We start from the raw sequence: 15,124 nt of genomic DNA, 5'->3' as shown, positions 1-15,124 counted from the left end.
ATTAAGGTGACATAACCGGTCCAGGGCAGCGCGTTCCAAGGAGGCGAGACTAGGGCGGGACGCTTTTTCACTGCGTTCTCTCGCTCCACTGATGCACTGGTGGCTACTGGGGGCAAGCAAATCCTACTACATTACTTTATTGTGCCTCTATTTTAGTATTTATTTGACTTAAAAGTTCATTAATTTTGTTATTCTTGACGTTCTTATGAGGTGTTTGTTTGAAATTGGCCGTCCCAAGAAGCAGTTTCTGCCCATTCCTGCTGCAGCCAATGCAATCACGTGACTAAGGCCGACTGGTAAAAAAAGAAAGCGGGTGATGGAAATGCGCCGCATTCAAAGTAATTGCTGCTCGGCGTTATCCAAACACTCTGTCCGCTTTCAGATACGAAATTAACTATGGGCACTTAGGTCTGCTTAAGTGATTTGAGGGTGAAAGCTTGGCGATGCTTAATAAAAACTGATACATTGTACTTGCGGTACTTATTACAACGCATAATTGTTCTTGGGGTAATTCTTGAATGATATATTGCACTTACGTATATTTCCTCGCTGTTTTTTCTTCGGCTTTCGGCATGAGTTTTGAAATTAGTTCGACCGGCTTATTTTCTGCTATACCGTGATTGCGTAGATTTCTTGTCGTAGTGAGCCTTATTTCGTAGTGAACTCGTCAGTAAGAACACTGGCACACACACAGCCTCCCTATATTCGGGGTTTTGCGTGACTGGTGTGCAGCTGTCCTTCTTGTGTGCCATCACGTTCACGTGTCCCGCAGCACGCACTATTCTACAGATTTTACTTTTCAAATTCACAGTTTTGTGAATTTTCAAAAACCGAGCCCGTTTGCTCCTCAAAGCTACCAATAGCGGGAGGAGGAAACAACTTTTATTGTCAAATGGAGTGCGATAAGCGCTCACTGGGGTGGCTCCCTCTTCACGGATTCCATATGGTTCGAGGGCCGCCTGGCCCCTATGGATCAGTTGAAGTTGGTCTTCCAGGGCGATGCTGGATAGAAAGATCTCCCATCGCTGGCCAGGGGTGAGGAGAGTAGAGGGATTACTTAGGGCTGTAGAAGGGTGGTGGTCTTTGGAGAAACTGGACTCTCCTATGACGTGCTGGAGGGTGCCTAGTGCATTGCATTGAGGGCAATTTGTTGTACATTTTATTATGGAGGCAGGGGTGGGGAAAGGAGCCCGCCTGGATTTAAATGTATATCGCTTGTTCTGCTCTAGTCGAGGAGTGGTGAGGTGTGGGAATGTCTTCCTACCATCCCTGTAATACTTGACTATATCTGTGTAGCTGGTAATCAGTTGCCACCCCCTTCCCTCCTCCCCGGTGGCCAGGGAGTTCAGCGCTCGGGCCTGTTGATGAGCATATTCGTTGCCCTAAATTGACGACTGGCCGGGACCCAAAATAATTCGATTTTTTGTTTAGGAGGCATAGCTTTCTCGAGGTGTTTTTGTGCCGCAAGGGAGACCCAGCCAGATCTGTAGTTCTTGTATGCAGCTTGTTAGTCCGGGCAAGTCACCCAATTGGGCACGTGCTACTAAGAACGAAATAGTAACAACCACAGCTTTTCAAATTTGTTTCGTTTATTTCACTGTGCTCTTCACAGCTCTTGTTCGGCGAAGCTCTGTACAGTCGTTGGCTTCTTTCATGGACTCTATGTCTTCACCCTGATTCTGGCGTCACGCTGTTTCGGTCTCAACTCTTCCCTTCACAAGCTTTGCATGCTCGCTTCATGGCAGACGACAATAACGCTAGACAAAACTCGTTGAAATGCTTAAATATCGCCTCCAATACTAGACTTACACTGTTGATTACATACTACCCTGCGAGTAAAGTTTTCGCAAGAATTGTGTGACACGCACTGCCTCAAAAGAAACCGTCTACCGCGCTGGCGAGAAATGAAGCGCACAGACATGCAACGCTATATTGGAAAGTTTTGCGAGCAGACGATTACTAACGCACGGCAACTCAATGGAAACCTCCTTTCCGTCGAGCGGTCGCGACCCAAGCGCACGCTCCGCTGTAGACAGATAAACGCATTGTAGAACCTGTGGAAGCCATGTCCAATGAACCACATAAAAAAGGCGAAAAACATGTCTGCAGTAATCCTATTGCACACACACCGGCTGACTATCGGCTGGGTGCCGGTCGCTGGTGGGGTCGCTAATAACGCTTCCGTTGAAAGTGTCAGTCGGGTAAAACCGCAGCGCACACTCTAAACTTTTTTTCCACCCATATACTCCCTAGAGGTTCTTTTTCGCCTGTCCTCTAGTGATCCTCCTTGTAGGAGTTTTTTTACTACATGGAACAGGGAGGTTTTGTTTACCTCCTCAAAACAGGGTGTTTTTAGGTGATAGAAAGGAGGTAGTTAGGGAGTGTTAAGAAATGTTAGGGAGAATTTAAGGAGATCAAAATGGAGTATTCTGTACTTCCTCAAGGCGTTTTTAAGTGATGTTTATGGACTTTTTAGGCGGTTGAATAGGAGCCTATTATGGCTCCCTTGGGAAGTACTTATGTTATTTTAGGGCGCTGAAGGACAGCGGTTTCACGTTGTAGGCCTCGCACAGAGGCACAAGACCCAGTGATACGTAAACTCTGTCCAATCTTGCGTGACTTTCACGTTGAAAATGTGTGTACTGTGGTGCATTCATGTTCGACAGAACACACGCGACGTCCTCCAGGCCAAACTCATGCACTAGGCTATTTAAAACCATCGCACTCAAATCATGTGTCGGCGGTTTTTTTGCTCTATCAGCGCTCGAACAGACGCAGTTGAAATCGCCAAGAAATATTACGTGCCTAACGCAGTTTAAATACACTTTCAAACTTAAAAAAAAAAGGCGGCGATCCACTTCCTTATTTGGCGCATATACACAAATCACTCTCCATGCCATTTCCGAGTACAAAAAATCGCACACAATAAAGCGACCGCGTACGCAAACACTGACACTTTCTTCAAAAATTCCCACAGTATTACGCAGAAAAAGCGCACATCCAGCTGACGCGCCTACCGAGTGGGACACGCAAACGTTATATCGTGCTCTGAAAGTTTGCACCATCCGGTCCGTTTGCTCCTGACTTTCAATTTTCGTCTCTTGAACGGCGATTATGTCGATATCGTCTTCCAGAAAAAGGCGGTTAAGCTGGTACTGTCTCCTTTTTGACGACAGGCCCCTGACGTTGATTGTTGCCACCTTAAGTGCTGAAAGGAGATTCGCTGCCATTTACATTAATGAGCGTGTGGACAGGATGGTGCTTTCATTATGCCAGGAAGAGGAGTGAATCGCTGTAGTCAGCCAAATGCACCGTCGAAATGACATAGAAGCTGTCATGTGCCCCATACCAATTTTGGCACCTGTTCCGACCTCGACAATATCCGTACGTTGTCCTGCCCCCCCCCCCATACACTACAGACAGCACCACGGGTACGGGGCGTGGATTCAAAAGCAGCGCAGAATACACTACTGAATTACGGGCCTGGAGTCTCAGACACAAGGATGACCGACGCTGGCTCACTCGCCCACCGGCGCACACCACTCGCGCGACTACGTCGGCGTCGTCGCCGGCGTCGACGCTGGCTCCCTCCTGTCCGGGGGGACGCTACGCTTGGGCTTCTGTGTGGAACGCCGCCCCAGCACCGCCCCAGCACCAGCACCGTCGGAAGCCGCGTTGTCGCTTTCTGTCATGTCGGCGTTGCTCTCGCGTCCACGCTTTCCGCTGGTGCTGCTAGCGAGTTCCTTGCTCGTGTCCATATCGATGGTGTCATCGTCAGACTCCTTCCCACCGTCCGCTTGGTCGGTTTCCAGGATAGCTCCTCCTTGGGCAGCTTGGTTCACTGGTGGCAGTGATAAGTCGTCTGTGTTGAGGCCCGGCCGGTCATTATCTTTTCCCTGGCCCATGCCAGCTTGTACGGCGGGTGACTTGCACGTCGGCAGGTCCTTGAGCTCATGCATCGGTGCTGGCTCGTCTCCCCCTCCTCCAGCGGCGACTTCTTCCGCTTCAGCTTCATCCATGAGGTGCTCAGATTTGTCGTCACACCCCACTGGTCCGGCGACAGTGGCGTAAGTTTGCACGCACTGTGAGGCCTCGTGGCCAAAACGACGACAACGAGTGCAGCGCGGAACACGACACTCCCGTCGAACGTGTCCAGAACGCTGACACCGCAGACAAAGCGGCAGACGCCCCGGAACGACTACGAGTGCGTTGTCCCCGGCGATTCGGAGCTGGTGGGGCACGTCGTCGGGGGAGACGCCTGCCTTGAGTTTCAGCGACACAAGGCGCGTTGTCGAGCCCTTGTCGCCGCACCCAGACACACGCCATCGGTCTCTTGCGACGTCAGTCACTACGCCGTACGGCGCAAACGCGGCTCGCACCATGTCGTCGGGCACACCATAAAGAACCCAGTGCACTTTCACTCGCAGCACCTGGTTGTTCGGGTCGATGACCATGCAGCGAAGATCTTTTACTTTTACGTCGCGAAAATCAACCAACTTTTTGGCACTTTCGGCGTCCTTGAATGTTACTGCCCGCACGTGATTCATTTGGAACGCTCCCAACGCTATCACGTCGGGGAGCAGTTCCAAGCGTGCGAGCCCGTCTCGAAAATCTTCCACTCGATAAGGCCTCGCTTTGACGTCAGCGTGCAAGAATACTGTGTTCAAAACGAACCGACCTGATGGCAGTTGAGGCAGAATTATCTGGTAGTCCTGTGCTTCGTTTTCCGTTGTCCTGTTTCCGCGGCCCGAAGCCGCAACGACCGCTCCAACTGGGGAGCTCGACATCTTGCGTCCGCTCGCTAGCGCTACCGGAAGCAGAGTCCCACCAAGCCACGGACGCGACGGTGATATCAGTGTTAGTGACGCGCCTTATATCTTTAACGCATTCAAACTACGTCGTCAGCGGCGTGCGTTGGCGACTCAGCGGCGTTATTGCGGCTTGATAACTGCGTGGTGTACACGTGATACTACAAACCCGATGGAAGAGATGGAAGAGAAGGCGGCAAGGCTGTGGGCTGCGGGGGCCGAGCGCAAGCGCCGCAAGCGGGCCGACAACCGTGCATTTGCACTTTCACATTCTCCCCCTCGGGGAAATGCGGGGGAATTTTCTTGGTCGTTTTCCCAGGTGAAAGGGGTCTATCTTTCGTCAAGCGCGTGAGTGGCTCTGCAATGGCTGGGAAGTTTGCGACGAAGCGCTGGTAGTATGCGCACAGCCCGAGAAATCTTCGCACGCCCTTCTTGTCTTTCGGCCTTGGGAAGTTCGCAATGGCTGAAGTTTTTGCCCGGTCAGGTAAGACTCCCGCGGCGTTGACGACGTGGCCCAAGAACTTGAGTTCCCCTTATGCGAAACGCCACTTTTCAGGCTTCAGCGTCAACCCCGACGTACGAATGGCCTCGAGTACAGACTCCAACCTTGCAAGGTGTTCGTCGAAAGTCCGGGCGAATACCACTATGTGGTCGAGGTATACGAGGCAGGTGTGCCACTTCAGGCCAGCTAGCACAGTGTCCATGACTCTTTGGAACGTTGCTGGTACCGTGCACAGCCCAAACGGCATTACCTTGAACTCGTATAGGCCGTCCGGGGTTATGAATGCAGTCTTCTCTCGATCTCTCTCGTCCACTTCAATTTGCCAGTAGCCGGTCTTCAGGTCCATCGATGAGAAGTACCTCGCATGGCAGAGGTGGCCGAGGGCGTCGTCGATTCGTGGCAGGGGGTACACGTCCTTTTTGGTGATCTTGTTCAATCACCGGTAGTCAACATAAAACCTTAATCTGCCGTCTTTTTTCTTTACGAGTACGACGGGCGCAGCCCAGGGGCTTTTCGATGCCTGTATAATGTCGTCGCTGAGCATGTCGTCGACTTGAGTCCGGATGGCTTCCCGTTCGCGTGAAGAGACGCCGTACGGGGACTGTCGGGTAAGTCGGGCTCTATCTTCGGTTACTATTCGGTGCTTCGCTAGAGGGGTCTGACGTAGTTTTGAGCACGACGAAAAACATTGGCTATAGCGACGCAGCAAAGCCAATAATTTGTTCCGTTGTTCTCGCGGTAGCGCCGGATTCACGTCGAAGGGCTGCGGGAGCTTGAAGGTTTGTACGGGTGTGCGTTCAAAGTCGGCGACCGCGATCACGTCACTTGCTTCTTGCGTTACTTCGAGAAATGAAATTCTCGCGCCCTTGTTTAAATGCTGGTACTCCTCGGTGAAATTAGTAACCAAAATGTGGGATTGGTGTTCCTTGAAGCGCGCAATGCCTCTTGCGACCAACACACCACGGTGGAGAAGCACCCTTTGATCAGTGTCTACGATAGCGTCGACGTCAGGAGCAGCATCTTCACAGTAGCCTGCGACCATCAAGCGTGCGCGGGGTGGCAGGGTGACATAATCACCGGCAATCCTTACAGAAGCACGTCGTTCGGGGTTAGGTTCCGGCGTCATGGAGTGATTGGGGGAAAAAGTTATTGACTTGGTCTGCAGATCGATTATTGCACCGTTGTCCATCAAAAAGTCCATTCCAAGAATTGCGTCGCGGGAGCAGTTAGGCAGAATTACGAACGCCGTTGGCTACGTTGTGCCGTCTGTGGTTACGCGCGATGTTCACGTTCCACTTGGCGTCACGAGGTGGCCTCCTGCTGTGTGTATGTGCGGACCGTCCCATCTGGTCATAACTTTCTTCAGTTTAGACGCAAATGGATCGCTCATTACCGAATAGTCAGCTCCCGTGTCTACGAGGGCGACTACGTCAAAGCCGTCGATGGACACCTTGACGTCAGATGCAGTCGTCCTCGAGTTCCGGGTTCGTCGGGGCGTCGTATCTCTGCTTGTTCGTGTTGATGGTCGCGCACTGTGAATCGTCGTTGTCGTCGTCTCCTCAACGGACGTCACGGTCAGGTCGGGTACGCGTCGCGCTGTGTAGCTGTCGTCGTGTTCAGGAGTCTCGTCAGGGCTAGGTCGGGTCGTCGCGATGAGGGCATGTCGTGAATCACTGTCTTCGGCGCGTCCTTGCGTCGTTGGAGGGTTTCCAGTTTTTCGCCGTAGAGCCACTTCACCTCCAGAAGTGGCTGCTTTTAGTTTCTCCCGCGTGGGCTGGGGGACATTCCGCGTGCGAAATCAGCATCGCTACAGCAGTTAGGCGACTGGTATGGGTAGGGCGACGGCGATCGGTGTGAGCGGGCTGGTCCTCCGTCGGTGTTGGACAGGTATTCGTCGATCTCAGTAGGGCGCTGACCGGGTCGGGGCGTAGGGCGTCGACGGAGAAACCACGCAGTCCGAGTCTCCTGTACGGGCAGTGACGATAGATGTGATCGGCCTCAACGCAATGGTAGCACAGCGGACGATGATCTGGCGTTCGCCAAACGTCAGTCTTCCTCGGCATCTGGGTTTGGGCTGTGTACGGCGGTACGGTCGACGGCGGCGACAGTGGGGACGGTGGCGAGAGTGGACGGCGGTACGGTGGAGCTTCTTGTAGGCGGGTTGGAGCAGGGCGGGGTCGACGAACAGCCGCGGAGTAGGTCATCGCCTGTGGCTCGCGGGGTGCCTCGGTTGGCATAGAAGTGCGCAAAGCGCGTTGAACCTCTTCGCGGATGACGTCAGTAAGGGAAGCTACTTGAGGTTGCGGCGTCGTCGGAAAAAGCTTCCGAAGCTCCTCCCTCACCACTGCTCGGATGGTCTCACGCAGTGTGTCGGAGCTTGTAGCCCCGGCACCGATCGTCTCGGAAACCAGCACGTTGACAGGGCGATCGTACAGCCTCGTTCGAACTTCCAGCGTCTTCTCCATCGCGGCCGCCTCAGACGCGAATTCGGCCACCGTCTTGGGAGGATTGCGGACAAGGCAAGCAAAAAGCTCCTGCTTTACCCCTCGCATGAGAAACCTTAGTTTCTTTTCTTCTGTCATCTCCGGACCCGCACGTCGAAACAACCTCTTCATCTCCTCAACAAAGATCACTACCCCTTCGTTGGGGTGCTGCGTTCGAGTTTGAAGTAAAAGCGCTGCGCGTTCGTTTCAGACCACGGTAGTGAAGGTCTTAGTGAACTCGCTTTTGAACTGAGCCCAGTTTCTCAAGGAGCTCTCGTGGTTCTCGAACCAAGTGCGAGCCGAATCTTCCAAGTAAAAGAAAGCGTGCCGGAACGTTTCTGCGTCGTCCCACCTGTTGAATTTCCGGACGCGCTCCAGTTTCTCCAACCATTCTTCTAGGTCTTCTGCGGGGGCTCCTCGGAATGATGGCGGTTCCCGTAGCTGCTGCAGAGCGACAGGAGGATTTGCTTGGTTGAGCATGGTGCTGGTTGCGACGTCTTTCTTGTTCGTCTTCTCCGGTAGTAGACCGAACTCGGGTGGTAAATCTTTCAGGCGGAGGCTGGCTCTTGTTGGACTGGCTTGGCGGCTTCCAGAGGTTGTAGTGGGCATGAAGGGTGCGTACCCAGCACTTCCACCAGATGTCACGAAGGCAAGGACGATGCAATTGTCTTGAATGAGAAACACATTTATTGGAGCGAACTTGTGCTCCCCTAACAACTCAAAAGAATACAGAGGTGGCGAAGCAGCGGTCAAGAAAGTGACTTGCACAGGCGAGTGTCGTCGAATCGAATGCTTCGGCATCCGCACTGCATGCTTTTTATCTTTCGGGGCGCGTGGTTCTCGAAACGTCGATTCACATCGAGAACATAGTAGATCCAAGAAGATTATTCTGGGCAGTTCACGTTAAATCGGAATGCTCTCCCTATCACAACAGATAACACATGCGGCACAGAGAGAAAGAATGGAACACGCGCTTCCCTTGGCGCAGAGATAACACAGACCGGCGCAGCCGGGCGGTAAAAGCAAAACACGAATAAACAAACCCAATGTATGGTTCGCGGCAATATGTAGAGTCGATAGCGATATGAAAGGCATCGCGGAATAGCATGACTTTTTCACTCACGGCAAATAATTTGGTAACGAGATTGCAGTAAGTACTTGAAACCCCTAAGCATAATAAATAAAACGCAAAAAAAATGATTGATTCGTTCCGTGGAAGCCTCACAGATTATTTGACTATCGTAGTCACCTGCCTAAAAACAATACACGAGAGCTTATCGGTATTACGCTGTTTTCGCGCACGTGCACTCGCACACGCACACACACACACACACACACACACACACCCACACACACACACCCACACACACACACACACACACACAGCACAGATACCCAGAGCATTCGAAACAACTTAAAAGGCAAAAAAAGCATATTTTGGCGCAGTGATATCGCGCGAAAATGCTGTAACAGCGAAAAAAGAATTCAGCACGCTGGCATTCACTCTGCCAGAGATGACAGAACCCTGGGCTATGGCATTCGCCTTTCAAGCAAACGACCACTAAAGCTGCGTGCAAAGGCAATCGTGGGTGTTAAACAACGTACGTGAAACAATGTTGTACTTGTACGATCGAGTCAAAATACATAGACAACATGTTGATAGTTTTCTATCCAGAAGACGCGACAACGAAGGGCTGAATTACAACACAAAGCGCAGGCAGCGTCGGCCAGACGAGCCTCGCTTCAACCTTAGGCTATGGGCGCTGCCTCGCGGCATGTGTCGGAGTTAGCAAAAATCACCGCTGCCCTTGCTTCCGCGCCGAATGGGAAGGCCATAGCAACGGCGCGCCGCCGGCAGCAAATCGCGGAGACCACGTATTTATTTGCTTAAATCCGGTTCAACGCAAGAGAGGGCGCCACCGCCTCAGCAAAAGCGTGATTGATTATCCCGCCGGCGCTTCTCCGGCGCCCAAACAGCACGCGCCATGTAGCAAGAGAGCGACATACAATTTTTGAATACACTTATACACTGCATGCTTCGCCCCTCCAGAGGTTTCCCGTTAGTGGAGATGGCCCGGGATATTTTTATGGCAGGCAGATCGACGACCACTGGCTGTGCGGCTGGTTGGCAGTTTTGGCTCGCAAAGCCTTGTTCCTTCACGTTTGTCGTTGCGCTGTATACTGCCCCTTGTTTGTTTTGAAACACGATGTAAAAAAACCGAGGTATAAAAAAATAACACCTGTTGACAGATATTTTGCAGCCCCCTGTAAAGACTTCTAGCGCCTTTTCGTGCACAAAAAGCAAAACATGGAGGTGCATGGATGCACTCCTAAATTGCTCCTTTTTTTCCAACGGCGCGGCGCTACCAGCCAAATCAAGCGATGGCTGACCAAGCGGCCTTCCCAACCATCGTTACTAGAGTAACTATTCTAGTAATGTTGTTCCGAACCGCTTACGCTGCCTTCACGCGCCGACGACACTGATGATGTTCGCTCAGTGAGTCAGGGGCTCTGGCTCTTCGCATAAGTCATACTTCGTTATCTTCGTCACTAGGACTGGTGGACTCTTGATTGATTTTCTATAGTACTTTTCTGGCATGCTTGGACTTTTTCATCCCTGTGCGCTCTGTATCGAGGCGTAAATGTCGAGTCCTCTGAGGCCCGGAACGTCTACCGCGAAAGCAATGGTGCTCTGGTAAAATAGAAGCGCGCCATTTCGAATAAGGTTGGTCAAAACAAAACAAAATACAGATATTGCGCGGAAGTATGACATTGTGGAGACGACTTTGGCGACAATCAGCAAATATTCCAAAAAATTGATGGTGTTTTGGATAGTGACGTTGGTAGCGGTGAGCGGAACCAAACTCGCGCTGCGACCTAGGACGACGTGGAAGTGGGGCTCTACAAACGGTTTGTACATGCCCGCACGAAGAATTCCCTCTAATGGGCCGGTCCTGCTAGAAAAGGCCAGTTGTTCGGGGATTGTTCTGGGTCCGGAGAACTTCAAGCCAGGCAACGGATGGCTGCAGCGGTACAAAGAACGGCACGCATCCAATGCAAAAGCATATTCGGTGTAGCTGCGACTGTCGACGAGGGCGGCCTCAAGCGTTAGATGGAGAAGCACAGCGGCCGCATCTTTGAGACTTACGCTGTCAGGGACGTATACAAGGCTGATTTAAAGGTGCTGTTTCAAAGCAGAGCTGTCTACCTCTGTCAGCCAACGATTCCTTCGTGGTGTGCGGGACAAGAAACTCCGAACCAGGGTTCCCAGGTACTCGGAACAAAAAGTCGCCGGGAAATTACCAAAAGTAGCAAAGAAAGGCGCCACCTTGAACTCAACGTTTCAAAGGTAGCTAGAAGAGTCGCCACTTTGAGAAAAACAGTGCCAGAAATTTTTTTCGATATAAGGTTGCAAACTGCCCCAGTTTTCACCGTCCGGCCGGTTTTTTGCGACACCGGGCCCGTTTCCGCTCTGTATTCAAAACCAACCGTCATTAGCCGGTTTTTTGGCCATCGTGCCGCGTTTATTTCTTTATGTGTTGACAAGCTACGCAAATACACTCGGGCAGGGAAAATACGCGGGCGAGCGTGCTTGCTGTGTTAGAGGGGGACACAGGGGAGGAACAGCACAATGAAATGCTGCCGCCACTGCCAGGTAACACAGTATATTCCGAGTACTGCGTAAAATTGCGCATGAACATACATATGAATATGAAATAATTGATTGATTGTTGGGTTTAACGCGCCGACGCAACGCAGGCGATGAGGCGCGCCGTAGTGGAGGGCTCCGGATTAATTTTGACCACCTGGGGATCTTTATCGTGCGCCGAAATCTCGTACACACGGGCGTTTTTGCTTTTTGCCTCCATCAGAAAAGCGGCCGCCGCGCCCGGGAATCGAACCCGCGACCTCGTGCTCAGCAGCGCAACGCCTTAGCCACTGAGCCACCGCGGCGGGTATGAATATGAAATACATTATGTCTTATGCATTGCGTGCTTTTTAGTTTTTTTTGTTGGGATCAGATGCAAAAAAGAGCTTTTAATGGACGACGTATGGGCACTTACTTTTTACTGCAGCACTCAAAGCAATAAGCAAAAGCTCAGTCACTTTAGGTAGAAATGTCACGTTGATTTTCCTGTAGGAAAACACGGCCATTAATTGCATTTCATGTCATGAAAACATAGCCTCTTTATTTCAACACAAATTCAACCTTCAAATACCCCGCCCCCCTACACACACACAAGAGCCGGTTGTTTGCGGGAAAATGTGGCAACACTATTTCGATGGCCTTCGCAGAAAAAAAGGCACAAAGTTCGAGGAAGAGCGAAATTGGATAAAAAATAATATTCATTTGCTACGGATCAGGAAAACAACAGCTGTTCTCATTGTCGGCTAAGAAAGCGAAAATATGTTTTCGAAAAGTATTCGATCATCATAGAGCTTGAGTTCACTGCACACTGTTTTTCACTCCCTTCACCGCCTCCTTACATTCGCGTGCCTACCATAAATCTTCAAACACACTTACCCACCACCACCCCACGCCCACATGGAATATCCGCGCCCGTGAATTGCCTAAACATCACACTTCATACTGAGGGTGTTGCTTGAATTCTTTAGTGCGATTCCTAAGGCACGTGATGGATATTTTAAAACAGCCACAAAACGTGTTTCGTACTGTGCCGGTGATGAGAAGCGTAAGTTGGTGTGTTTTGGGTGAACCTAATTCCTTGGCTCCTATTCATCACTCTGCGATATCGTTCTCCTTTTCTTGTTCGGACTGTCTTCTCGTTTCATCGTGACTGCTGAAGAGCACTGAACGACCAAATGAGGCCCTTTTCTCTAAATTAAGGTATTAAATATACCGGAAATATACAATCAACATCGGACCAAACACGGATGGGGAGATGGAGGGTGGTTTCCACTTTCGGAGCACAGTGTAGATGGCGTGGCGATAGGGCGCTATCACCCAGCGCTCCCCGCGCGCACCTGCCTGATCTCACAGGCGGGCGCATTGGATCGACGGCTTTGTCGTCTGCTTTGAAGACGGTTGTTTTTTAGCCTGTTCTAGCGTGCTTCTCGTCCATTGCCCGCTTCCTTCGCACGGCTTGAACAACTTACTGGACAGCACTTCCTGGGAAACCCGCGCACGACGGAATTAAGTGGTCGTAAGGCAAAGATACGTTAAGGACTGGTTTGTAGGGCGGAAAAACAAAATGTAGAGACCACATGCAGACATCTGGCCGCAAGAGAAACGCTACCTTTTGCGCACTGCTTGCCATGAATGGGACTCCGTTTTCCAAATTGGTGAATACCAATTCGGTGGTGTTTTAACAAGTATAACAAAAGACGAAAGGAACAACTGGAGCTGATAAATAGCGATTGTAATGTAAAAGTCCCCTCAGCTTTTTCGCAATTCTCAAACTTACGAAAGCATCTAGTTTAAATCGGTATAAATGGGAATCGCTAAGCTCACATGCCGAATTGTTTTGGTGTCTGCGCTTGTGCCGCGCGGTGGTATAGCCCCAAACTAGCACATCACAATGGCTGAGTTCTGCTGTCTAAGCCTTCCAAAGACGCTCCTCTCCATGTTTTGCCGACGCACGGCTGGGCTAGAGCGGCAGCGTCGTCCGCCGCTCTAGCCTGGCCGTTGCCGGTGCTGCTGCTCCGTTCGCGACGCCGCCCCAGCGAATTCCAGGTAGAGCACTGCACGGGCGTGATTTCAAGGCCCGAGCCCGCTTTGTGAAGCCCGAGCCCCACCCGGGCCCGTAGCACCTAGCCCGGGCCCGGATCGGGGCCGGGCATTTATAATTGAGCCTGGCCCGGACCCGTCCTGGGCCCATCGTCTCAAGCCCAGGCCCGGCCCGGCCCGGTAATTTATTTTTGAGGCTAGGGAAGGCCCCGTGTGTGTGACCCGGCCCTGTTTTAGACGCTGAAGAAAATTTGTTTATTATATACGTTTCAGTGTCTTCGTACCGGGCAATCAGACGGAGCATCTGTTCTGTAAAGCCACGTCATGAACTGAAAGGCAAAAAGTAAGGGTTTACAAGTACACGTAGTTTAGCTTGCAGTGTCTGCAGTTCACGCCACATCGGCTTGATAGCTCGCAACCGTACACGAGAGACACCATCACCTTTGATGACCAGACTCTTGGCAAATTCACGTGGTCTCAGCCAGAAGTTGGTATGGCTGAAATTATTTGCTCAGCATTTGAATCCACGAGTATGTACGTGAGTGGAAATATTTTACCTGCAGTGGTTTCTAAGCAGTGGTGTTTCTCACGCACGCGAGTTTGATTCCCTGCCACGGCAGCATCATTTTCATTGGTGCGACATATAAGAGTCACGTGTACGTAGACATCGGTACACAGCTCCGGGTTGTCTGAATTAATTCGTTCCCCGTCTAGGGCTTTCCTTGTAATCGTGTCTTTGGTATGCTATACACCGAAATATAAAATATTGATGCAGTACCTAAAATGTCATTAAATATATAGTATAGTTACTATCAAACATAGCAAAAGACGTTTTTAAAACATTTCGCACAACTAACATCAAGAGGCGCGTAAAAATGAACTCAGAAAATTCATTTTAATGCTCTTTCTACACTTAGTGTCGGAACTATTAGGGGCCGGGCCTGAGAATTTAAGGCCGAGCCTGGCCCGGGCCAACGACGTCGAGCCCGAGTTCGGCCCGGACCCACGGAATTGATCCCGAGCCCGGCCCGGGCCCGCCGATAGTCGACTTCAGGCTGCCCGGCCGGGGCCGCGCATTCCCAAACCTTAGCCCGTAGGGGCCCAGGCCGACCACACCCCTTTCAAACGGTGACGTGACAGCGTGACGTCACTTTCTCTTCGTGAGCGACTTCATGCGGCGTGGATTTTTTTTCTCGTTTTGGCGGCGGCCGATGGTTTCGCTCCGTGCGCGAGGCTGATGCTGAGGCGCTGGGGAGCTGACACACATTTAGTAGAAGTCAAATGCCCAACCACATGCAGCGCACTTTCGGCGTTTTCTCGCGTGGCCACGCGAGCTGACGCGCTAGCAACGCTGATGTCTACGCTCGCCAGATATCCGTCGACGCAGCGCGAGAAAGCAGCGGAAAGCTGGCAGCGGCGGTCGGGTTTTACGTCGTTCTCGTGCTTTGGGGTCATTCCTTTCAGCAGAAGAGAATCCATTTCTTTTTAACTTGCGGCTATTGGCTGCCTTGAGACAAATTGCCAGCTATTTCTGTTTGAAAGCGCTCATTCCTTTGTGGCTTGTTTGGTTTTCATCGGGGAGATCGGGCATTTGTGATAGCTTTTTTTTTTAAGTTAAATAAGGGAGCTCTGGCTACGTCGC

General features: G+C 51.4%; 1 protein-coding gene across 1 annotated transcript; it reads right to left on the bottom strand.

Annotated features, from left to right (window-relative positions):
• Positions 1-3,551: 3,551 nt before the first annotated feature.
• LOC144161547 (uncharacterized) lies at positions 3,552-4,806 on the bottom strand. The gene has a single exon (XM_077692201.1). It carries the CDS (start codon positions 4,785-4,787, stop codon positions 3,552-3,554), a length of 1,236 nt encoding a protein of 411 aa, XP_077548327.1. The 5' UTR covers positions 4,788-4,806.
• Positions 4,807-15,124: the final 10,318 nt, after the last annotated feature.

The sequence above is a fragment of the Haemaphysalis longicornis genome, unplaced genomic scaffold, assembly GCF_048455015.1.
Source record: "Haemaphysalis longicornis isolate Haplotype H1 unplaced genomic scaffold, Haemaphysalis longicornis Haplotype H1 scaffold_12, whole genome shotgun sequence".
Classification (NCBI taxonomy): domain Eukaryota; kingdom Metazoa; phylum Arthropoda; class Arachnida; order Ixodida; family Ixodidae; genus Haemaphysalis; species Haemaphysalis longicornis.
Note: the sequence above shows the minus strand (reverse complement) of the source record. Positions and strands in the feature narration are given on the sequence as shown.

Excerpts from the sequence above, each read along its gene's own strand:
- LOC144161547 (XM_077692201.1), bottom strand. The coding sequence starts at position 4,787 with ATGTCGAGCTCCCCAGTTGGAGCGGTCGTTGCGGCTTCGGGCCGCGGA.